Genomic DNA, 21,791 nt, shown 5'->3' on the forward strand with positions numbered 1-21,791 from the left:
TCAATATATTGAATTTTAAAAAACATACAAGGAGTGTCAATGCTCTAAAAGGTTTAGTGTTGTGATGCTTTGGCACATTTTGAACAGCTACACCAGTCTGCAGTTGGCGTGGGGGCTGCTAAGAGTGAACCCCATATAGGGAAGCAGATATTAAGAGTTCGGCAGGAAGGAAAATTTACTTTGTGCTTTCAGCCAATCAGCTGAATTCCCAGTCTCATGTTTGTCTTAGACCCCATAGCTTCTTCTCGTGGCAGTCTATGAATGTTGGGGGTCCAGGCCTGTGCTGTCCTCATTTGCCCTTCTCCATTGTGGAGCGCAGTGGAAGAGTGCCCTCTGCCCACGAGTCAGGGTACTGCATCATCTTCTCCCACAGGCTGACCTCCTCTCCAACTGAGTCCATTTCCACTTCCCCTTTTCCTATTTTTACAGTGCCTGCAGAAGTGAAGATAACACAGTAAACGCAGAGTCTGTTGCTATTAACGATGCCAAATTCCTTTAGCTCAGTTCATTTTCACGTAGGGTAAAGGAAGCCTAGTAGGTGCTTCAGCAGTTATCTAAAGTTAAGCGCATCTTTCACATAAAAGGCAATAATGCTTGACAAAAAATTTGGAGGAAGAATAGATATGGCATTAATTTAATTCAGCTTCACTTCAGTGTTATCCCCACGCCAAGAGGGGTAGGAGTGCAACATAACAAAAGATTGTTCCCTCCCTGATGCCCAGACCAAGATCTAAATATTGAATTCTGATTAAAATGAAATAGATGGAGAAAAAATTAAATAATCCACTGTCTTAAACAATGCTGATCAACCCAAGGTGAAAAATTATATTAAATTTAATTTCAGGAAAATAACGACACATTACATTTTCACAAAACCACATCCCTCCTTCATGTCCTGATATATATATATATATATATATAGGGGAGAACGGGGGAATCTGAGGCATCGGGTAATGTGAGCCACCCACTGTATCTAGGCAACGGAAAACATTTGTGGTCATGTGAGATATATCTTTTCAAGCCCCTCTCATTTTCCCTTGGCCCTGAAAGAGAGGACCTCATGGTGCTGTGGTAAGCATGTTTTTTTTTCACCAAAATAGGTATTTTGCATGTAAAAGTAAATTTTCTTGCTGTCAACTTAATCAACTGTTGTGCCAAAGCAAATGTATTCACGTAGAACAACTTCCATCATACGTGTTGATGAACTACCAACATATAAAAACCATGTGATGATATTAGCTAAAGATTAGCCTGAAATGCTAAGAGGTAGTTTTTTCTCAAATTGTGGTTGTGGGGGAAAGTGAGACAAATGCTGTGGGGGAAAGTGAGGCACTGTCTCACTTTCCCCCAAGGTTTAGTGTTTATATATATATATATATATATATATATATATAGAGAGAAAAAATACAAACCCTATGTTTCGGCAAATTAAATTACATGTATGTATCCAACATATACTAAGCTACTGAGCTAAGCTTTGACACAACCTCACAGCTTTTTTTTTTTAACGTCATTGGCCTATCACCACCGTCAGATGTCAAATCCGTCAGATTTCCTATCTGACCGTGTTGACATATTTAACGTTTCTTAAACACAACAAATGGAATTTATCTAGTAGCCATTTGGTTTTTCTATGTTAGGTGCTAGTATGAACTACTCCTGGAAAATAAAATGATCAAAACATTTCAAATAACTTCTTCAGAAATTGTAAGTCGGTTGTTGACGTATCATGGTTGTGATGCAGGACTTTAAAGATTTGGAATGTAAAATATTCTAAAACTACAACACTTATCAGAGCCTGTCTGACTCTAATGTACTCTGCAGAGGTATAATTTGACAAGAGGTCCTTCAAAGTGACAGCTGCCCCTTATTTTGCCTGATTTTATTACATTTTACATAATGAAATGTCTGATGGTGTTGACTTACAGTAAAGTGGTCCCACCACTTAAAATCCTTATAAAACATGAATGTGTGGTAGAAAAACTGTTTTTATTGATATGAGAGATTATTTAGTGTTGCTTTTGATAAAAAAACTATTTTTAATCATTAAAGTACATTTTTAATAGGTTATATATATTGCATATGAAAGATTGAAACCTTCTCTGAGGACACACTGTTTTGGACGTTGTGAGAAGATAAAAAGTGTCATATATTTGACATAATAATGATCAAATTAAATTTAAGGGGATAATTGTGCTCCAGACATTCTATTCTTAATCCCTAATAACATCTACAATTTTAAATATTTTTAGTTTTAAACATAACAGCAATTACATATGGAAGACGGCCTTTTGTCCCGGTTCTCAAGAATCACTGATATATAGTATATATATTATATCTCTATATCAGGATTTATAAATCCATCTTTTACCTTTTCCAGAGCTGAGACGGAGTCCTCCAAGGAATTCATTGCTCTTCAAGGCCTCTCTGTCCCACACTGTAAGCTCCAGACACATTCCCTCCAGTTGCTCTAGAGTCAGATCCTTGTACACAAATGTGTGGTCATAGTGTGGGTTCAGGTTCTTCTTCACAATTGGAGTCTTCTTCGTTGTGGACTTTGACTTAGTTTGGAAAAGGTTCCTGCAGAACCACAAACACAGAATTAATCTTGTTAATAGAAATGCTTGCATGAAAACACGGCGAGTGTGGATTTAAGAGTTGACAGTCTACCACTAACCCTTTTACAAAACTATCTGAGGTGTCTCCTGGTTTCATTGCGATCAAATTCTTTGCCTCTTTAATTAGGACATGCAGTTCTCCTACTTCAGCTTTAGCCGTCTTTTTGCCTAAAGAGAAGAAGAAAATTACGGTAAAGTAACAAACACAGACAGAATTTAAAGGAGTATCCTTATTATTGTCTTACCTTTGATTTTCTCAGTTGTTGGTATTTTAGGTGTGATATACTTCAAGCAGACCACCAACTCTCCTTTGTAGTGAGCAAACGCTGAGGCTGACAAAGCAGTGGCTGTCTGTTTAAATAGAGTACATTATATTTAGGAAACACAAGGAACCTAAACAAATATCCAGCCAACATGTTATATATATATATATATATATATCAGGACAGTGGAGGAAATAAGTATTTGATCCCTCACTGATTTTGTAAGTTTGCCCACTTACAATGAAATGAACGCTCTATAATTTTAATGCTAGGTTTATTTTAACAGTGATAGACAGAATATCAAAAAGAAAATCCAGAAAATCACATTAAAAAAAGATATAAATTATTTTGAATTTCATTGAGTGAAATAAGTATTTGATGCCCTATCAAAACATTGCTTAGTACTTGGTGGAGAAACCCTTGTTGGCAAGTACAGAGGTCAGACGTGTCTTGTAGTTGATGACCAGGTTTGCACACATTTCAGGAGGATATTTGGACCACTCCTCTTTGCAATCCTCTCCTAATCTTTAAGGTTTTGAGGCTGTCGCTTGAGCTTCAGCTCCCTCCACAGATCTTTTGGATTAAGGTCCGGAGAATGGATAGGCCACTCTATGACCTTAATGTGCTTCTTCTTGAGCAACTCCTTTGTTGCCTTTGCTGTATTTTTAGGGTCATTGACGTGCTGGAAGACCCATCCACGAGCCATTTTTACGGACCTGGCTGAGAGAAAGAGGTTGTCACCCAGTATTTCACGGTACATGGCCTCATCCATAGTTCCCACGAAGCAGTGAAGTCCACCTGTCCCCTTAGAAGAGAAACACCCCCAAAGCATAATGCTTCAACCTCCATGCTTGACTGTGGGGATGGTGTTCTTGGGGTCATAGTCAGAATTCCTCTTCCTCCAAGCATGGCGAGTCACTATGATACCAAAGAACTTGATTTAGTTCTAATCTGACCACATCACCTTCTCCCAAGCATTCTTTGAGTCGTTCAGGTGTTCATCTGCAAACTTCAGACGGTTCTGTACATGTCCGTTCTTGAGCAGGGGGACCTTACGGGCACTACAGGATCTCAATCCATTATGGCGCAGTGTGTTACCAATGATTTTCTTGGTGACTGTGGTCCCAGCTGCCTTGGGATCATAAACAAGCTCCTCCTGTGTAGATCTGGGCTGATCCCTCACCTTTCTCATGATCATTGATACCCCACAAGGTGAAATCTTGCATTGAGGCTCACACCGAGGGAGATTGATGGTCATTTTGGGTTTCTTTCATTTTCGAAAAAATCGCACAAACAGTTGTATCCTTCTCACCCAGCTTCTCGCTAATGGTCTTGTAGTCTATTCCGGCCTTGTGCAGGTCTACAATCTTGTCCCTGATGTCCTTAGACAGCTCTTTGGTCTTGCCCATGATGGAGATGTTGTAGTTTGATATTAATCATGTGGACAGGTGTCTTTTATACAGGTAACAAGTTGAGACAGGTGTGTTTTATACAGGAAACTAGTTGAGATTAGGAGTACCTTTTTAAAGCATGAGGACTAATCTGTGGGAGCCAGAATTCTTTATGGTTGGTAGGGGATCAAATACTTATTTCACTCAATGAAATGCAAAATAATTAATATATTTTTTTTATGTGATTTTCTTTTTGATATTCTGTCTATCACTGTTAAAATAAACCTAGCTTTAAAATTATAGACCACTAATTTTTTTGTAAGTGGGCAAACTTACCGGTGAAGGATCAAATACTTATTTCCTCCACTGTATGTATGTATATATATATATACAGTCATATGAAAAAGTTTGGGAACCCCTCTCAGCCGGCATTATAATTGACTCTGCTTTCACAAAAAAAAGATAAAAGTGGTATGTCTTTAATTTACCAGGAACAGCTAAGTACTGGGATGTTTTCCAAACAAAGATTTTTTGAAAAGCAGTATTTGGTTGTATGAAATAAAATAAAATGTGAAAAACTGGCTGTGCAAAAATATGGGTACCCTTGTGGTTTTGTTGATTTTAATGCCTGTAACAGCATGTAAAACTGATGACTTTAAACGCAAAGTTGGTTGGATTATGTTGTTAAGCCTTGAACCTCATAGAATTGTCTGTTTAATCATGAGAAAATGTATTTTAGGTGCCTAAATGCAAGTTGCACTTCTCTTTGACTCTCTGCTGAAGTGAGACAGAATGGGATCATCAAAACAGCTCCCAAAAGATCTGAAAAACAAAGATTATTCATTGTCATGGTTTAGGGGAAGGCTACAAGAAGCTTTCCCAAAGGTTTCAATTGTCAATTTCTACTGTAAGGAACGTTGTCAGGGAATGGAAGGACACAGGCACAGTTGCAGTTAAACCCAGGTCTAGCAGACCAAGAAAAGTACAAGAGCGGCATATGCGGCGGATTGTGAGAATGGTTGCACACAACCCAAAGATCACCTCCAAAGACCTGCAAGAACATTTGGCTGCAGATTGTGTATCTGTACATGGTTCTACAATTCAGTGCAATTTGCACCAAAACATCTGTATGGCCGGGTGATGAGAAGGAAGCCCTTTCTGCGCCCACGCCACAGATACAGTTGCATGGAGTATGCAAAAGCTCATTTAGACAAGCCAGCTTCATATTGGAAGAAAATGCTTTGGACTGATGAGACAACAATTAAGTTATTTGGTCTTTATAAAAAGCAGATGTTTTGGTGCAAATTGCGCTGAATTGTTGAACGATGTACAGATACACAATCTGCAGCCAGATGTTCTTGCAGGTCTTTGGAGGTGATCTGTGGGTTGTGTGCAACCATTCTCACAATCCTCCACCTATGCCGCCCCTGTTTTTTTCTTGGTATGCTATGCCTGGGTTTAACTGCCACTATGCTTGTGTCCTTCCATTTCCTGACAACGTTCCCTACAGTCGAAATTGACAATTGAAACCTTTGGGAAAGCTTCTTGTAGCCTTCCCCTAAACCATGACAATGAACAATCTTTGTTTTTCAGATCTTTTGGGAGCTGTTTTGATGATCCCATTCTGTTTCACTTCAGCAGAGAGTCAAAGAGAAGTGCAACTTGCATTTAGGCACCTAAAATACATTTTCTCATGATTAAACAGACAATTCTATGAGGTTCAAGGCTTAACAACATAATCCAACCAACTTTGCGTTTAAAGTCATCAGTTTTACATGCTGTTACAGGCATTAAAATCAACAAAACCACAAGGGTACCCATATTTTTGCACAGCCAGTTTTTCACATTTTATTTTATTTCATACAACCAAATACTGCTTTTCAAAAAATCTTTGTTTGGAAAACATCCCAGTACTTAGCTGTTCCTGGTAAATTAAAGACATACCACTTTTATCTTTTTTTTTGTGAAAGCAGAGTCAATTATTATGCCGGCTGAGAGGGGTTCCCAAACTTTTTCATATGACTGTATATATATAAAATCAATGGCTTCACCTCGTTTTGATTTGATCTTTGGGCCACACACTGATTTTGCTCTGAAGAAACTATGTTTCGACATCATCTATTCATCACTGATATTTCAAATATATGGTAGACAAAAACACTTCATGAAATAGAAAACTAACATAGCAGTTTGTTTGCACAACAATTTATCAGGGTACCATATATTCCCTCATTGCTGATGACATTATTTTTGAGACTGATCCTTTAAAATCCTCTCTTACTTCAGTTTTTATTTTTTGAGCAGGTGTTGATTACCAGACTTGTTTTCTCTGGGAAATCATATTCAGCATAATATCATGTTAGTATCATCTGCATTTGTTGCTATGGTACCAATATTTAACATGTGGTTCCCTTTTTGTTTGATCATGTGCACAATTTTAGACTGTTTCACAGATGGCGGTAATGTATTACGAAACGGCACAACGCCCAGCAAAGACAGGGAAGAAGAATACAAGCAAACAAGCATTTATGAAGTAAACACAGCAGCTTTTAAACCTCTAAACAAAAACAAAACAATTTTTTTTTGCAAATGTTTTAAGAGGATGACATGCATGTTTTAAGAGGATGACATGCATGCATTCAACATGTTTGTTTGACCTCAATGATGCACACGATGTATGGAAAACACTGAATGTAAACAGAAACTTTCTATTTACAAGAAAACTATAGGGCACCTTTAAGTCATTTTCCTGATCTACCTTAGGCATCAGAGCCAGAGTCTCCTCATATGGGGAGTCGAGGTCTCGGCAGTGCAGAGGGATCTCTACCTCACCCAGGAAGGCGTTGCGGCTGAGACGACCATTGTGCCAGACTGATATCAACATGGAGCGGGTGAGCAGCTGAGATCGGCTGATAGAGTACTGGAAGAAGAGCAGGAGAAACAAATGGAATCTCAACACTGATACAGTGGTGAAGTCCTATATCATTGGGTAATGATGGAGATATTATTAAAATTCTGGAGCAATTAAGAAAATAATATAAAATCCAATTAAGAAAATAATCTAAAATCTTATCTTCCGTTTAGCTTTTAAAAGAACAATTTAAAAAACTTACAGAGCAATCATTAGGTACAAATTGATTCATGCAGCTAATTTCCTATGCAACGTTTCGGTCTGTCACTGTGTTTAAACACAATTTAAATAAGAGGCCAGGAACAAAATCAATATTTGACAGAGGCTATGCTAATCTAAAATGTCAATATCAATTTTCAAGGTCTCTGTAGGTGTGGTCATTATTTGCAACAGGCATAGCGCAAGGTCAGTAATCAGGGAGTGTCATGAGGTGAACAGGATAAGGTCTACACTTGTGGTTCATATAGAGAGGTGCAACTTGTGAACCATCACCTTCAGAGTTTCTTTGTAGACCGGGTTGACAGTGTGTCTCTTGATGCTGGTCTTCCTTTTGCTCTGGCGCGATTTGTCAGGGAGTAGGTAACATTTGACATAACTGAAGCACAGAAACAGAAACATATGTCAGTGTCTCCCCGGGCATTACTCTTTTGACGGTCTTTTAATGGATTTCCTGACTAAATATGTGTTCACATTCAATTTCCTGTCGAGCCACAGTAATCACCTTTAGGATGTGGTTATCGAAACATTGCAAACACAGCAATCTCTTATCTATGCTATGATCAAAGCTGTGTTTAAATCACTGAGGGTGTGTGTGTGCAGTACAAAAAAATGTGTGATTCAGAGCAACAATCTGCACTGCTGCTCAATGGGAATCAAAACTTAAGCTTTGAATGATTTTAACCAAAGTTTCTTAATATTTACGGGTTGGAAATCTGTCGCGAGGCATTGCCGCAGGCTAGCCCATGGCACTCCTTGACGAACACCTGGAGACTCTGGGTGTGTTCATCGTAGCTCATGGAGAAGACAACGTCTCCGCTCACATCCACACTGTCAAAGTCTCCTGCTTCACTGTAAATACTCATCATGCTGCCCAGTGTGCTCTGGAGAAAAACACACATACACCTCCCTCAGTAAATTATTAGTAACAATTCCTGTGACATATAGATAATATTTGGACAATGCTTTAAATGGTTAACGCCAAAGATCACAGTTTGAAAAGATGGAAATACCAAAAACGACACAGAGATGAAGAAATCATACAAAACCGTGAAATGCTCAAGGTTTAACAGAAACGGAGTAAGCAACAGACAAACAAATTCACAAAAATCAAGATGTTTGTAATTTTTTAAAGCCAGAGTGACAGCAATAAAGTCACTTTGGCCTCAGCTTTGCTTTCCCTCGAGGCTTTGGTAACTATAGAAACACTTTGGTAGACTAAACGCATTAACTTTACACTTCCTAATTTGCTTGAGGATATCCTGAGGTTATAGAGATGCTCGTGCAGATTATCTAATATCAGTTGCGTTCTAAAAGACATAATGAAAGAAAGTGACAATACTTAACCTTTGAGCCATGCAGGCTGCTGGAGCTCGAAGCCATAGTCTTTCTATGAAAATTAAACAAGCTGTCGATATCTTCGTCCTCCTCTCCATCTTCCTGTGGCAACAACATATTATAGATAGGCAGATTATAGACACGCAGGGGAATCTTTGTTGTAGTTAAAGAAATAAAACAAGTCTGAACTCTTTGTAACTGCTGTAAGTAAGTAAAAATCTGAAACATCAAGTGTCAATGTCAGGTTTTAGTGTTGACTTCTGTGTTTACCGCAGTGATGTACAACAGATGGCACAGGAAATAATCCACCACACAGGAAAAACAGAAAAAACCTGACAATAACCTCAATAGACCAGGATTGAATATAGCCACCAAACTCATTTTGTAGGTGTAGAGTAGGAGGCTTGACTGTCTGCTCTATTGTTCTAACTATCACTACCCTAAGGGAGCTGTATTTAACGTCATACATTGCACATGTGGAAAACTTCCACCTGTATGTTTGTAGTACAGCTGGGTATTCTGAAAATAATCAGTTTCATGCCCTTAGGCCAATGTATTACTAATATGGCAGGCATTTTAGGTGATTAATTAAAACAACAGATTCATGACAAAACAGTATATATACACAGTGTATACATAGTATATACATTCACACAAGTGAAGCTTTTTCAGCAAATTACTCACCTGAACGTCTAGTCCTGGTACAGAACGGCTCCGGTTTCCCATAGAGGCCTCGGATGGGTCAGGTTCATCACGCAGGTCCATTGTAGATACAAACTCTGTTATAAACATGCAGACAGGCGTTAGGCTGAGACACAGATAGTTGTATGACTTGATTCTGGAAGAAAAACACCACAGTAATGTTACTACACACCAGGTGTATGAGGTTTCCGTTTCACACTCTTCTTGAAGAGTCTATCAACTTCCGGCTCCGGGCTAGGACTCACCGGTATTACTTTGGGGGACTACAGTGACAGAAACGGGGAGTCACAGTCAGAGAAAAGGAGATAAAATGGCTTGAGACAGGAATATAACCAGGTCACCTGAAAGCATCGTACATTGATGGCTTCTGTGTTGGTGCTGTCGATGCTAACAACATCTGCTTTGACAGGGGTGCTGTGGCTGAAAACATTGGATTTTGTTGAGCCCGACTGGACTGAGTTGTTCCTGTGTGATACAAAATAATTAATTACAGGTTTTGCTGTAACTTTTTTATATTCAAATAAATATAAAATAACTAACAAAGTTTGTGATTAAACCTAGTGACACTGGCAATATCTCAGTAAGTTCTGTATGCCATCTGTGGGCTTTACTCAACTACCAAAAACATCATGAAAAGGACATCACTTAAATGATGACATTTTTCATGCACAGATCTTTCAAACAGATGATGTTCCTCAGTGTGCACCGTTAATGCATTAATTACTAAATTTACCTCAGAATAAGTACAGGTGAGTTTACCTAGGTTGATCAGGGGTCAAACGTCCAAACTCAGACTCAGTTTTGCTGCTAATGATACTGCTGATCTCTGCAGACTCCGTTTCACTGCTCGTTGGCTTTGACCCAGCGTCCTCCTTTGATTCAAATGATTCCCTTGAAGCGAGTGATCCGGAATTCTCACTTATATGACTGACAAAAGAAAATATGAACAAAAGGTTGAGATATTATTAATCCCGTGTTCAGAAAATGTATACATGAACATTTCTTAAATCAACTAAACTGATGTGAGGAATAATTGCACACTCTTTGTTATCCTTGGGATTTCTTTGCCTGGCTCGGGGGGTAGGAATGGGAGGATCCGGGGTCATTTCACTACTTCTCAACAGCACTTCTCCTGTTGTCTCACGCTTGTTCACTATAACACGGAACAAAATCTTAAATCACACTTCCATAGAAACCAACAAAAATACTTCTAAAGTTAAACAAAACTCTATTATGTAACCCTCCTTTGGATGTTAAACAACATTCCTTTGATTGTGGGCTTCTCATTCGGGCCAGCTGAGAGGTGTTTACATTCCTGGTTGAACAGTTGATATACCCACTTCCTCTTCCTGTACTCACACTTTGGTCTCTTTTTCAGTGAAACCCTAACTAAGTCATGCCCAGGCGCTGTGGAGAAACGGTTGATCCTTTTATCGTAGAACCAGTCACCGGTCCTTTTCTTCGTATCCCTAGAAAACCAATACAAAAGGTCTCACATGAACACAATTAACATTCATCAGTGTAATGACAGATTTAAGAATGGTTCATGGTTACCAATCATGCTGTGAGCTCATGTATACATGGCAACATATTGCACACTGCTGTTCAGATTATTGCACACACTTTATGGTAGTGAGCAACATGCGCTCACGGTTGGGAAATGTGAAGGACGTTACATGTGTTGACAGATGTATTTTGGACTGTTTATACAGTTCTCTTTACATTGGACTGTTGCAATGGAAGTTCCTCCTTTCCCACATCCACAAACGCAGTCTATGAGAGCAACAATGATTTTACAATTAAGGGAAAATAGTATATAAAAATGGAAAAGTGTAATAACAAAATACTATACATTGTTTACTTCAGTGTAAATGATTGGATCTACTCTGTATCACTTTTAAATACACAATATACCCTTTATAAAATAAAAGAATATAATTGTGATTTTTGCATCTTCACAAGACATGAATGGGCTTGGGGCCATCTAATGGGATTAGTTGCTGATCCGGAAAAATATGAACCAAAATAGTTTGGATCTAGACACAGTATTTGCTAACATATTATAATGTCAATTTCAAAAGGAGGGTATAAACAAAACAGTCTCTTACGACTCTTTGGCACACACACTGCACAGCCAGGATCCTTCAGGAAGGTCTGTTCGGCAGTTGCGGCACACGTCGTGTTTGCACATTGAACACTGGTTGGAGAAAACAGTCATTCGACTCAGAGGCTCCTGGCATCTGCCACAACTATGCTGACTATATCTTCCACTGGCACGCTTGGCCCCTTTCCTTTTTGCATCCAGTAACTCTGCCTTCAACTTCCTGATACAAAAAAAAATAAGAATTATCATTACGGAGAAGCTGTTTTTTTAAGATAATGCTTCAGTGGTCCATTATAGGTCCTTTTTACTTTTCTTATATTAGTGTATATTCCCTGCGTCATCTACTGATATTTTGGCTAGTGATCTTATTTCCCTGTATCACTCTTGACAACACGTGGATAAATTTCATGAACCGTAATCATTTGTGTGTATTACATACACAGTAGTAAAAGGAATGGCCAGACATCTACAAAAGTGAGAAAATAACAGACAACATGAGGCATATACATACACAGTCCATCTTACATATTCAACATTGTGTTGTAAAGAGTTAAAATGGTATTTTTATGGATATACGATATGTTTGACGATCATTATAACCATTATGTTTTGATATGCATGTTTTAAAGCTGAAACACTCCATTGGCAACAAACAGAAATATCCTTGTGGACCTAATACAGACACTACACATCATCGAGGTACAATTCCGTTGATAAATAATATTATTGAATTGTCTTCCAACCCTAAATCAGAGCACATTGCAAAACCAAACTGTTATTGAGATAAGATAGGAGATAAACTGTATCAATGTATTCCACGGCAGGCCTATAATGTAAATTTGTCATCGGCACACAGCAACTTGGGTTGAGTTTAGTTGCCAATAGGATAGCTGGCTATCAGTGCCGATACAAAATCATGTTTCACAATCTATGTTTAAACAAAAACATGATTTTTCTTTTTTTCCATTTAGTAAATAAAAAGTATGCAAAACCTTACAGTGCAGTGCGTAATATTGTGATTATAATTGCAGCTGTGCAAGAACTTTTAATAAATAAAAACTTAATATAATTAAGACAAATTGCATTATCATCAAAAAATAAGTAAACAAGACTAAAAATCTGACCAAGCACTTCATACGTGAAAGTTGTAATACTATGGGTCCATTCTGCATGGTACTCAAAAAGTACTGAGGTTCAATAACGGCCCCACGAACAATCACACGACACACTGTAATCGATGTTAAATACATACATAAACAGATAACATAAATCCCTTGTATGTAAGTTTGATGGGTGATGTTTAAACTGAATATTTGCCTGAATTACCTTGAAATGAATGAAATAGTCAGCTATTCTGGAGAATGATTTTTGACAAAATCAGTAAATATATCCTCACGATCTGCTACCTGTCCGTACTATGTGTGCTCTGAATATAAATCTGGTGTTCATACACAGCCTAGGCTCTGTAAATGTGCATGTTGCTAGCTGTGGTGGGCCCCCCATTGTTCACTTTGTTCATTTAACTTACATACCCGTGTACAGAGCTGTGTTTTAACACCATATTTTTCTCCCCAGTGCACTTACAGTATGGACAGGGAGTGGATCGTGAAGAGATATTCACTGATTTTGCCACAGGCGTTCTCTAGAATCACTGACGCCATATAATAACAACAACAACAACAACAACAACAACAACAACAATAATAATAATAATAATAATAATAATAATAATAATAATAATAATAATAAGTGCTTTCTTCTCACCGCACACGATGCTCCTCAGCCTGTCTCAGCTCCTCGTCCCGTCGCAGCACCTCCAGGATCATCTCCTGCTCAGACTCGGACAGGTAGCCGAGGTTAATCAAGTCCACAGCCTCAGGCATTGTGCCTTCAAACCAAGAACCCCCTAGTGCAGGTTAACTGGGTCAGCTCAGCCGCTGTCACATTGAAAAGACCTACTGGAAGACAAGACAGAACATCAGAATAAAACCACAAAACCCAAGTGTATTACGACATGAGTTTGTTCAAATACTGACAGAACATGTAGTTAGATATTTTTGACTTTGCTATTGGGAGAGAATGTTTTTCTATGATCTCATGTAGTATATAAAAAGAGGAAGCTAGTGACTTGATGGCCAGCAGTGATTAGGATATCGGGCACAAACTGTAATCTTTAGTAATAATCAAATGACCTCCATGCAATGAAGCCCCAGAACAGCAACTTTGTGATGGATAGTTTTGGAGTAAAACAGTCGAGGCCCCCTTCTTGTGTGTGTGAAAAGTGTACATGGGAATATTCATGGTCAGGAAAACTCCAGCGACTGACCCTTTGACATATTTTCGATTTCATGAGAGCACAGGAATTAGTCTGTGTCGGACCCAGGAGCAACATTTTGGCCAAAACAAGCATTCCCATAATGATAAATGACTAATAGGAACCAGGATGCTGGAGAATTTAAAACACATCCCACAGAAAGCCTGTGCCCGGGGGTAAGGTTGTTATGAAATCAAAATGGGACAGGCAAAAACAACATGAACTCGGCTATTTGACATGGTTCCCACCCTCAAAGGATACAGAAAAGCGGGTGGAGTTTAGGAGCTCACCATTTGTTCAAGCCCAAGACCAAGTTTGTCATCTGTCCTGTTCCCATCTACTAGCCTACTTTATGCCTGAATAACCAAAAGGAAATTAAAGTGAGGGGAAAAGTGCGTCTGTTCCGTATTGGTCGTAAAGTTACCATTTTAAGCTGCAAGAGAAACCTGAGAGCTTTCCCCCCCTCATTGTTTAAATGCCTGGGGCAAACCATCTGTAGCAGGAGTTTTAATAAATGCTTTAAGGCTGCTTGTTTAGGTAAAACTTAACCTTCAAGGAAATGGCGCATGCGTCTGCAACAGATGACAGAGATACCGGCACAAACAGGAACCCGAATAATCCTTTACAACACACCAAATTTAAGGAGATAAACGGGGGATTTGGTTACAGCTCCTTACATTTAAGCCAACAGCATCTAGATCAGGCTCTTGTTAAACGCAAAATGACATTAACAAAACAAAATCATTTTAACTTAACATTAAAGTGTACGACAGCAGACACCAAATCGGATGTTAAAGCATTTGTGGGTTTATAAATCTGCGACAAATGATGTCGAAATTCAGAATCAAACTGCCGCGACTCCAATGGTCGCGCATTCTACATTGACTGAAAATTAAATTAACACTAGCGTTACCCACTTCACGGTTTGAGGCTATAGCCTACCCGAAGGTAAAGATTGGTTTGGACTGTTTTATTGTTTGAGCAGTTAGCCTAGGCTAGATGAGCCTGAAATCAGTTGACAAATAACACAAAATGCGGCTAATTAAAGAGAACTACACACCTGTTGTTAAAAGTCGGTTCGCCCCGCTACACGGCTGGCGTCACTCAGGACGACAGCGAGGTATTCCTACCAAAAATCAAAAAAATAAATAACAAACAAAAACGGTTAAAAGTAGCGGACAACCTTACAGCAAACAAAGAAAATTAAATTGCTTCATAGACGCGTGTTTACTCACTTTCGTATATGACAGTCAAAAATAACCCTGCCTTCCTCCACTTGTTCTTATAGCCTCCCGTCTCCTAAACTGTTGACTTAGTGCACTAGAGGAGTCCTGAGTACCGGAAGATCAGGAAAGTTTGCTGAATACGGACGGACAGACAGGCAGGAGCGCCTTTCCTCATTTTCCATGACAGGTGCCTTTCCTTCCTCAGCTCTACTTTGCCTAGGCTACCTTAGAGGACTGGGTGTGGAAAAATGTACCCACTGAACAGTCCTATAGCCTTATTCATTCTGGTCACTCTTTTCCCCACCCAAACAGTCACGTAGCCTAAACAGTTTATTTTGAACGCAAAAAACTCACAAGGGGAAGTGCAGTAGGCTATAGGCTATAAACAAGTAGGCTACAGTGATACGATGCTGTTTTAAAAAACAAACGAAGACAGTAAACGCTAGAAATGCAGTAGGCTAGTCTATATCAGTAAGACGTTAATGTTGTTTAGATGAAAAGGCACCGAAATTAGTATGTGTATGTAACTTGTGTTATACACTGTGCCATTATTTGTAACACATTGTTAAATAAAAGCATATTATGCATAGGTCTATAAAACCTCCATGCAAAGAGATACAACTGTTTTAAAGTTAGGCCTACTTATTAATACTTTCAAAAAATAGGTTATATTTTTAGGTCCACAAAGGATAAATGTAGCCAATAAACCCTTTAACATATTCTCTTCAACCCCATTTTATGTAAGCAGGTGTGCTTGTGCTGATTTAACATTGTGTTACTGTTGATGACAGAAACAGCTGGAGGCTGATGATAATTATCAAGGTTATAAAAGATAATCTCTGTTTTTATATCCCAACTAATTAAGTGTTCATGTGGCCAAAGGCTACAAGCAGGTGCCTGCATATATTTGTTCACTCAAGCTTGACTGGGAATCGACCAAGATGGCCCTATAGGCTACAACTTTGTATTTCATGCGATTAATAGTATACTTAAGAAAGAGATCGGTGTAAAAAAGACATTATCTGTCTTAGTAACTTGTTGGCCCACCATGAGATGCTGTGCAGCTTCAGTGCTACATGGCATAGATTTCTTCTGGATGAATAAACACCATTCATCCAGAAGATATTCCCTTATTTGGTTCTACAATCTCTCATTCCAGTTCAGTTTGGGTTCAGACCTGTTGACTGTTAAGGCCATAATCATGATTCACATACCTTCTTTACCAATGTGAAAACAATTTGTGAGTCCGCCATGCATGGAAGCATCTGCATTCTGTTTATCAACTCATTAATTGAGAATTTTTTTCTCCCATTGTCACCTGTCTATTGCTCATATGAAGAAATTAAGTAGTATTTAAGGTTTTGAGCAAGAAATGTGCTCTTTCCTCCTGAAGTGAAGAAGACATATTGACAAGGCAGAGTAGTACTGCATGTTCATATGACATCTATATCCTTTTCAAATTTCTTCTCGAGTAAATCTTTACAGCCACCCCAATATATGAATCCTGTAGTATGGCAAGTCAAAATGTTGATAGTTTTAAAAATATTTCTGTAATCACCAGCATACTGGTATGAGAATAAGGTGCAGTGTGTGTGCGCGTCATGTCTCAGTTCAGCAAACAACAAGGGATCTAAGGGATTAAAAAAACTGAGGGAAATTCAGTAGGTATAAAAACAATGAGTTGCCTAAATCATCAGCAGACAGAGTGTGTGGTACAGCATGGCAGCTTCCTAATGGGATTTAAATTGCATGAGTGTGAGAAAGGGCGTTCCTAAAAAAGACAACATTTGTGCTCCGGGAACCTGCCTTGGATAAATAAAGGTTTATAGAACCGCTACAGCAGCTCACATCTTAAATAATCATAGAAACCAGCTAATGTAGTGTTTGGTTGCAATGGAAACCTCTGTACTGGACAGTTTCCTATTCATTCTTCTAAAATAAAGCACCTGCCTTCAATGTCTGTGTTCATCTCATGATGGTCTGCACTCCAAGTCCAGGACAATATGGTGAACATGAGGTGCATATGACTTCACATGTTCAATGTGTTGGATGTTAGTTATCCATGGCGCATCTGTGATGTCCTTTAAAAGGGAGGAGATGCAGTTTGCTGTGTCGTCAGCCCACGCCTGCCACACATCTCTGTCAACAGCCTTCCCAGCAGCCCTCTGGTTGACATCATCTGTGTCTGGAAGAATGGCTGCTGTATTTGGTAACAATGAGTCAACGTTTTGGTGAATGTGCAAAATGCCACCTGTTGTTCTCTTCAGCAGTTGACAGGCAACAGGCCAGCCGTCCTCAGAGCTCGGTATAAGACCCAGGTTCACTCGGTCAGCCACGTCACACAGCTGGAGCTGAATATAAATAAATACATAAAAAAGCTCTTCAATGCTGGTAACTGAATTATTTCACTCAAATTAAGGTAGATTGATTACATTTATATAGCTATTAGCAGTACAAAGTGACTTTTTGTAAATATCTATTCTACGTGCTTCAAACTACACTCGGAATTTACAAAAAAACAAATAGCCAATTAATACATTTGTAGGGTACAACTACTTGCTGGCTAACTTTATGTTGCACCTAGGCATCATTGCTAGCACGACTGCCAAAAATAAAAATGATGGCAAAAACTGTCAAATATGGCAGAAATCCTGGATTGCAACAACAAAAAATCAATTCACATTTTAAGTTGTTGATTTAGTTGTAAGTTTCATGACATAGAAACCCACATGAAAGAGTAAATCCAAGCGAAAACTGAGTGGTATAGTTTAGCACAAATGAAAGAAAGTATCAAAACAATTCAATACGGGTCACACTGAGTTGCAGGATCCAAAATATGATTAGTAAATTAAAATATATCTGAATACAAAATGTCAAAATCATAGTCAGTATTCTAAAATAAAAGTGCTAATATAATGTAAATGACAAAATTGTGCAAAAAAATCTAACATTATTAAGGTATAATTTTTTTTTAGAAAGTTAATAATAGGGGGCGCCCTTAGCTCAGTTGGTAGGGCGTCCCACATAAGAAAAATTGCTCAGTCTTGGTACCACGTCCTCGTTGCCACGGAAGGTACTGCAATGTTTGTCACTTCCTTATTGGATGCTGGTAGAACTCGCTGTGGTTTGGGCTTGTTTCAAAACAGACTGGTTTACACTCTGCATTTGAAGGACTAGTGCAGTGCCCGTAGGAAGCAGGTAAACAAAGAAATATATTAGACAGCACATTTGGCTGCTATCATTGATGGCTAATTTTAAACTGTTGAAGGTTATTATCAGTAACTTACTTTGTAGAAGTTGGCTATAGAGTAGGGCAACATTCCTTAGTGTATTGTGTAAAGATAACCACAAACTAATTCCATGTGTTTTGTTAATTGAAATGAAACACAAAATGTGTAAGTGTCGACGCCTAAAGAAGAATTGAGCTGTACATGTGTTACCTATACAATATGATATTATGGTACCCTGCAAACTGCCATCCATACTGTACAATGCACTCAAGCTTACAATCAGTTGCTTATATAGTAAATGGCTGCACTGTGTATTAAAGGAGTCTATGCTGCACGCCATGACAACATTGTCAACCCCATTACTGTTAGGTATTTGAAAGATAAGACAGAGTTTGGATAACTGTCAATTAACGTTAACGTGTCAGTAGCAGTCAGCTCTGTGTGTGTGTGTGTGTGTGTGTGTGTGTGTGTGTGTGTGTGTGTGTGTGTGTGTGTGTGTGTGTGGAACTTGTGTTCTCGCGCGGGCGCACTCAGGCTTTCGGTTGAGCTTATAAACGGATATAAAACATTTTGTGGAAGCATCTGACACCGTGCTGTCAATTAACGTTAACGTGTCAGTAGCAGTCAGCTGTGTGTGTGACTTGTGTGCGTGCGTGGGCGCGCTCGGGCTTTCGGTTTAGCTTTTAAACGATATAAAACATTTTGTGGAAGCATCCGAGACCGTGCTGTATTATTACAGTGAAAATTGCGTAAAGTGCAGTCTTTACCACTAAAGCGGACAGGTGGAGCAGGTGAGGAGTTGTTGAGGAAGTAACAATAGGCTGTGTCGGTCTGCTATGTGTGTGTGAGGCGGGGTTTATTCGGAGATTACTTCATGCTCCGTTCTCACTGTGCTCACTGTGGCCTTCAGTGTGCGCACGTACTTCTAAAAACTTCACAATGAAGAATAAATGGTGCACACCTTCGTACTTCTAAAAACTTCACAATGAAGGATGCACACCTTCGTGCCGTGCGCAAGCAATATCCGGAATCTCATGCCGATCTGACTAAAACTCAGAGCGATATGCGAGCCACAGACAGACAGACACACAGACAGACAAATATGATACTAATTAATCCGTATCATTGCCACTTATACTGTATGTGAGCGAACCTTTAGCTTTTCTCTTTTCCCAGATAACACAATAAATCCAGAGGTTCCTATAACCGCAGGAATAATTTCCAGTGACAATGGGAACTGAAATTAACAGGGAGAAGTCAACCGTTTCTACCCTGTTGCCAAGTACAAATACAGAGCTAATAATACTGAAGTTGTCTGTACACAATACAAGACATTTAATAATTATGGGATGCGTATGACATCACATTACTTGACGGTTGTCTCCTTGGTGAACCGTGCACTGGTCAGACACACCATTCGCCACAAGGTTCTTCTGTAACGCTTCGACTGCATATGGGTTCCACTCACAGGCGTGAACATGCCTGGCCCCCGCGTGTACCAGATACGGGAGAGTGAAGTATCCGATACCTGCCACAAGATACAGTTGTGACAATTACTACTGAGGAGTACAGTCTGCCCGACAAACAAACTGATACGATGTGACAGTTTTCTGGGCAGGGATCACACCTAAACATGCACTTAAAACTATAGTGCGTAACTTTTTCAGATAACTGAATTTCGGTTACATTCAAGCCATCGCCAAAGTCTATCAGCTCAAGAAAACTCTCTGTATTTCTCAGTATGGCAGCGTTTACAAACTGGTGTTGCTGCCTGACATTGGCACAGGAGCTCAGAAAAATCCTAAGAAGCGTCCAAGGAATGTTTCAGTTGATTCTACTGCTAACAGAAAACCTGGACATACAGAAGGAATCAAATCCATGTGCAATCACTGAAGGCTTACCTCATGTAGAGGCACCGACAGTGATGTTGTAATAACTCATAATTCCTCATGGGGGCGACATAAGTTACACAGTATAGCTTTAAGACATAAAAAAGAGTCCACACTGAAATCCTCAGTATGGACTGTATATTGTATTTATTATATGCTATTTGTTTTATCAATATAAGAAGATGTTACACTATCCCACCTGCATACAAATCCACCACGGTCTCCCCACTGCAGACAAATCCAGCCACGCGAAGCTTCTCCGTTATGTTTCCAGCTGAGAACATACATTTGGTGACATCAAACTCATAGCTGAAACAAAGGTGAAGTCATGGTCAAATGTATTTATTCATGTGCTTAAGACCCATTCAGTTTGCTGATGAATGACTCTGTTTCTTAATAATAAGGACTGATACTCACCTAATCCCATTATCCACATGTTTAACCCAGCTGTGCTCTCCTAACAGCATTGTCACCATTGGAGACCTAAATTCATCATTGGATATTCGACTCATTTTTGCCAGGCGCTTCGCCCCCACTCCTTCAGCCACATCGCTCCAAAGCTGTAGATCTACAAAAAAGACAAACAGTAAAAAAGCAATCAATACATTTTCTCCTGAGCTATTTTATTAATCTAGTGCAAAAGAAAAGTATGGTCGAATTTGAGAACAGCACCCATTTTCTTCCACAGTGACAGGGAGAAGCAGTTGTCTCCCAGCAGGACTAGGTCTCCATGCCTCTGGAAACTGCGAGGGAGGTCCCTCCTCAGCTCCTCTGACCATCTTATACCATGAGATTGCAACAGCTCCCGGAGGATTTCCTCTAGTTTATGACCACTTCCCGTCCTTCCTCTTTCCCTCTTTGACTGCAAAGGAGACTGTTGACAGACAGCAGGAGATGCATACAAACATTTTAAAGATTAAGCTTTTTGTAACCATATCATTTTAAAATTGTTCCAACCACCAAACCCAAGACGGGGCTGGTTGGCAAAAATGCATAAAATTACTTTTTTAATCAAATTTTACAAAACATCTGAGTTGGCCTACAATAAAGTCAAATTATTTATTGTTGAAACCTAACATTACATTTGGTGCCTCTGTCTGTTGATATTATTATTTGTGTGAAACGTAGCTTCAAATAGCCTACCTGACTCCAGACTATTTTACAGGGACCGTCTGAAGCTGCTGCAGCTCCTCTGAGAGACTTCAGGTCAAGTTGTGACAGGCAGTATGGTAAAATGGGCAGAAGGACTGCCCCATCCGAGTCTCTCAGTAAGCACAAACTCAGGTCAAGAGCTCCTTTGGACTGTAGACACATCCTGTAAGACAAGCCGAACATATCATGTATTCAAGAAACCTCTTGGTCTATTCTGCACAATGCTCTTTCAATGCTTTAAGGGACATGCTAACTGCTCGCTAACTCAGCTCAGCTGTTCATTAACTACATAGATTACCTGAACTTCTGAGCGTGACACTGCGACACGCGAAGGCAAGGCACTCCGTCCATTTACAAGCAAACACACCCACTTCAAGTACAGTTCAAGAGAACGACAACTTTAGCCTACAGAGACCATCACATGCAGCCGATAGCTC

The 21,791-nt window shown here is 39.3% G+C and overlaps 2 protein-coding genes across 4 annotated transcripts; both read right to left on the reverse strand.

Moving 5' to 3' along the window:
- Window positions 1-62: 62 nt before the first annotated feature.
- On the reverse strand, window positions 63-15,331 carry sytl4 (synaptotagmin-like 4). Of its 3 annotated transcripts, none has more exons than XM_080035916.1 (18): window positions 15,093-15,331; window positions 14,918-14,983; window positions 13,308-13,498; window positions 11,548-11,763; window positions 10,799-10,908; window positions 10,481-10,592; window positions 10,199-10,366; window positions 9,796-9,904; window positions 9,612-9,702; window positions 9,422-9,516; window positions 8,747-8,839; window positions 8,105-8,283; window positions 7,676-7,778; window positions 7,031-7,192; window positions 2,864-2,969; window positions 2,678-2,786; window positions 2,372-2,580; window positions 63-432 (listed from the first exon to the last, which is right to left on the reverse strand). In XM_080035916.1, the coding sequence occupies exons 3-18, from the start codon at window positions 13,424-13,426 to the stop codon at window positions 290-292; spliced, it is 2,124 nt and encodes a 707-aa protein (XP_079892042.1). In that variant the 5' UTR covers window positions 13,427-13,498; window positions 14,918-14,983; window positions 15,093-15,331; the 3' UTR covers window positions 63-289. The 3 variants fall into 3 exon arrangements, with proteins under 3 accessions (XP_079892042.1, XP_079892041.1, XP_079892043.1); XM_080035915.1 differs by having other exon boundaries at window positions 13,308-13,501; XM_080035917.1 differs by lacking the exon at window positions 11,548-11,763 and having other exon boundaries at window positions 13,308-13,501.
- A 1,627-nt stretch (window positions 15,332-16,958) lies between these two features.
- Window positions 16,959-21,791, reverse strand: trmt12 (tRNA methyltransferase 12 homolog). Its single transcript, XM_080035730.1, has 7 exons — window positions 21,653-21,791; window positions 21,346-21,517; window positions 20,875-21,076; window positions 20,620-20,770; window positions 20,402-20,511; window positions 19,684-19,841; window positions 16,959-17,434 (listed from the first exon to the last, which is right to left on the reverse strand). Exons 1-7 carry the CDS (start codon window positions 21,703-21,705, stop codon window positions 17,054-17,056), a joined length of 1,227 nt encoding a protein of 408 aa, XP_079891856.1. The 5' UTR covers window positions 21,706-21,791; the 3' UTR covers window positions 16,959-17,053.

Source organism: Ammodytes marinus (genome assembly GCF_949987685.1).
Source record: "Ammodytes marinus genome assembly, chromosome: 10".
NCBI lineage: Eukaryota > Metazoa > Chordata > Actinopteri > Uranoscopiformes > Ammodytidae > Ammodytes > Ammodytes marinus.

Excerpts from the sequence above, each read along its gene's own strand:
- sytl4 (XM_080035916.1), bottom strand. The coding sequence starts at position 13,426 with ATGCCTGAGGCTGTGGACTTGATTAACCTCGGCTACCTGTCCGAGTCT. Across the intron at positions 9,703-9,795 it reads CCAACACAGAAGCCATCAAT|TCCCCCAAAGTAATACCGGT; the intron begins GTACGATGCTTT and ends CTGTCACTGTAG. Across the intron at positions 2,970-7,030 it reads CTCTGGCTCTGATGCCTAAG|ACAGCCACTGCTTTGTCAGC; the intron begins GTAGATCAGGAA and ends CTATTTAAACAG.
- trmt12 (XM_080035730.1), bottom strand. The coding sequence starts at position 21,705 with ATGGACGGAGTGCCTTGCCTTCGCGTGTCGCAGTGTCACGCTCAGAAG. Across the intron at positions 21,518-21,652 it reads TGTCACGCTCAGAAGTTCAG|GATGTGTCTACAGTCCAAAG; the intron begins GTAATCTATGTA and ends CTTGTCTTACAG. Across the intron at positions 20,771-20,874 it reads GTCACTGTGGAAGAAAATGG|ATCTACAGCTTTGGAGCGAT; the intron begins GTGCTGTTCTCA and ends TCTTTTTTGTAG.